Raw genomic sequence first — 1,848 nt, forward strand, 5'->3', positions numbered from 1 at the left:
TACTGTTTTGGTACTGTATATCATCAATTATAATAAATAGGCTTGTAATAATAATAGTACATGTATACGCAAAATATTTCAGATGAGCAAGTTTATCACAGACAAATGCATGGACACAGATCGGGCCTTCACTTTCTCAGAATTTTTAGTCTTTTAGGCTCCATTCCTCCTTCTTCTCCCTCCTCATCTTTTGAGCTCTCCCCCTCCCCCTCATCCTCCCCCTCCTTCACCTCTATCTTCATGTTTAATGCTCCGTCCCTTCTTCCCCCTCACTCTTCCTCTTTTGGGCTTCCTCTCTCCTCTTCCTCTTCGACATCCTCTGATACAGGTGGAGGCATGCCCATGTTGAAATCCCACACCCGTATCTTGTTGTCGTAAGAGGCGCTGGCGATCCGCAGCTCGTCCACGTAGACACAGTTGACCGCGTTGTGGTGGCCCTGGAACGTTTGGACACTCGCCTCCCTGGGGGGAAATGGTGGAATGGTATATATATTTAACGCCGCTATCATCACTATTAGCTTATTTAAGAGGCGGGACCTCCGAGTTCAGCGTCCATTTCCGAGAGAACTGAGCAAATGGGAAATTCATGTAAAGTGCCTTTCCCAAGGACATAACGTCGGACCGAGCAGATGATCGTACCCCCGAACCCGCAGTCTCATGATTACGAGTCCAGTAGCCCCCTTTTTCCCAGTCCAGCATGTGTAATAATTTGTCCTTATTCAGAACTTTATTTGGGTCACATAGTTACAACCTTCGAAAAATACGCATTATTTTTGCCAAAGTCAACCACAAAATTCTTAAAATATAATACTTTGTTTTAAAATACATTCACATTAAAGCTGAATGTTTCTTTTTCCACTCCGACTTCCAGGAGGGTCCGAAGTTTTATTTTCCTCGACCATTCCTGAAAAGTTCCTGTCTGAGTCGGGTGCTCGGACTCTGACAGGGGACAAGGGGTGGGTATTTTCTTGTTCCTTAATCGTGGATTTAGACGTGGGAACGAAAGTAAAAATGCGTAAAGAAGGGGAAATGGAATTGATAGGCTTACACACACACACGCACACACACACACACACGCGCGCGCGCGCACACACACATACACGCACACACACACAAACACATATAGAGACAGATAGACAGACAGACAGAGAGAGAGAGAGAGAGAGACACAGAGACAGAGACACAGAGACAGAGACAGAGAAGAGGGAAGAAGGGGGAGAGACAGGGACCGAAGATAGACAGACAGATAGATATGAAGAGAAAATGTGTAAGTTATAAAGATGCACTCACTTATTTGTGTCCCAGTATTTGATCAACCCGTCTTTTCCGGCGCTGATAATGGACCCCTCGCATTTGTTGGCGTCAGTGATCTTCAAACTCACTGTTTCAACTCTGGTGAAATAATAACAGTTCACCTATTAACTTAAAATGACCACAAAAAACAAACAAACAGCAAACAGTATCAGCCGAAGAACTATCTTTCGCCTAACTGCCTCTGAAGGCACTTCGGTCCTTCAATACATTTTTCTCATCCCACATAACAGTGGGGCTGATAATGCTTAAAAAAAGAGAAAAGAGCTAAACTACATTCGTTTAGGATATTAACAAAACCAAAACAGGCTCCTCCATACCCCGCCTCCCCCAAGAAAAGAACGAATTAATAATACAAGTGACTAAATGGTCAACGACTGATGTTAGAAAATGGAAACAAAAGTAAATTAGAATAGACAGATCTAAAGAAAAGAATGAAAGAACTAACAAAAAACAACAACAAATTAACAGGAAAACAAATAATAACATCGGTCTATACCTTTACTAAATAAAAAAAAGGGTAAAACTTTAACCCCC

General features: G+C 42.5%; 1 protein-coding gene across 1 annotated transcript in view; it reads right to left on the bottom strand.

Annotated features, from left to right (window-relative positions):
* Positions 1 to 1,848, bottom strand: part of LOC101853019 (F-box protein MET30) — a gene marked incomplete in the record, with an annotated part of 25,892 nt that continues 24,044 nt past the window's right edge. Inside the window, 2 exon segments of the mRNA XM_013086039.2 lie at positions 1 to 462; positions 1,291 to 1,392. Coding sequence (XP_012941493.1) covers positions 270 to 462; positions 1,291 to 1,392 — 295 coding nt within the window.

Source organism: Aplysia californica, unplaced genomic scaffold, assembly GCF_000002075.1.
Source record: "Aplysia californica isolate F4 #8 unplaced genomic scaffold, AplCal3.0 scaffold00429, whole genome shotgun sequence".
NCBI lineage: Eukaryota > Metazoa > Mollusca > Gastropoda > Aplysiida > Aplysiidae > Aplysia > Aplysia californica.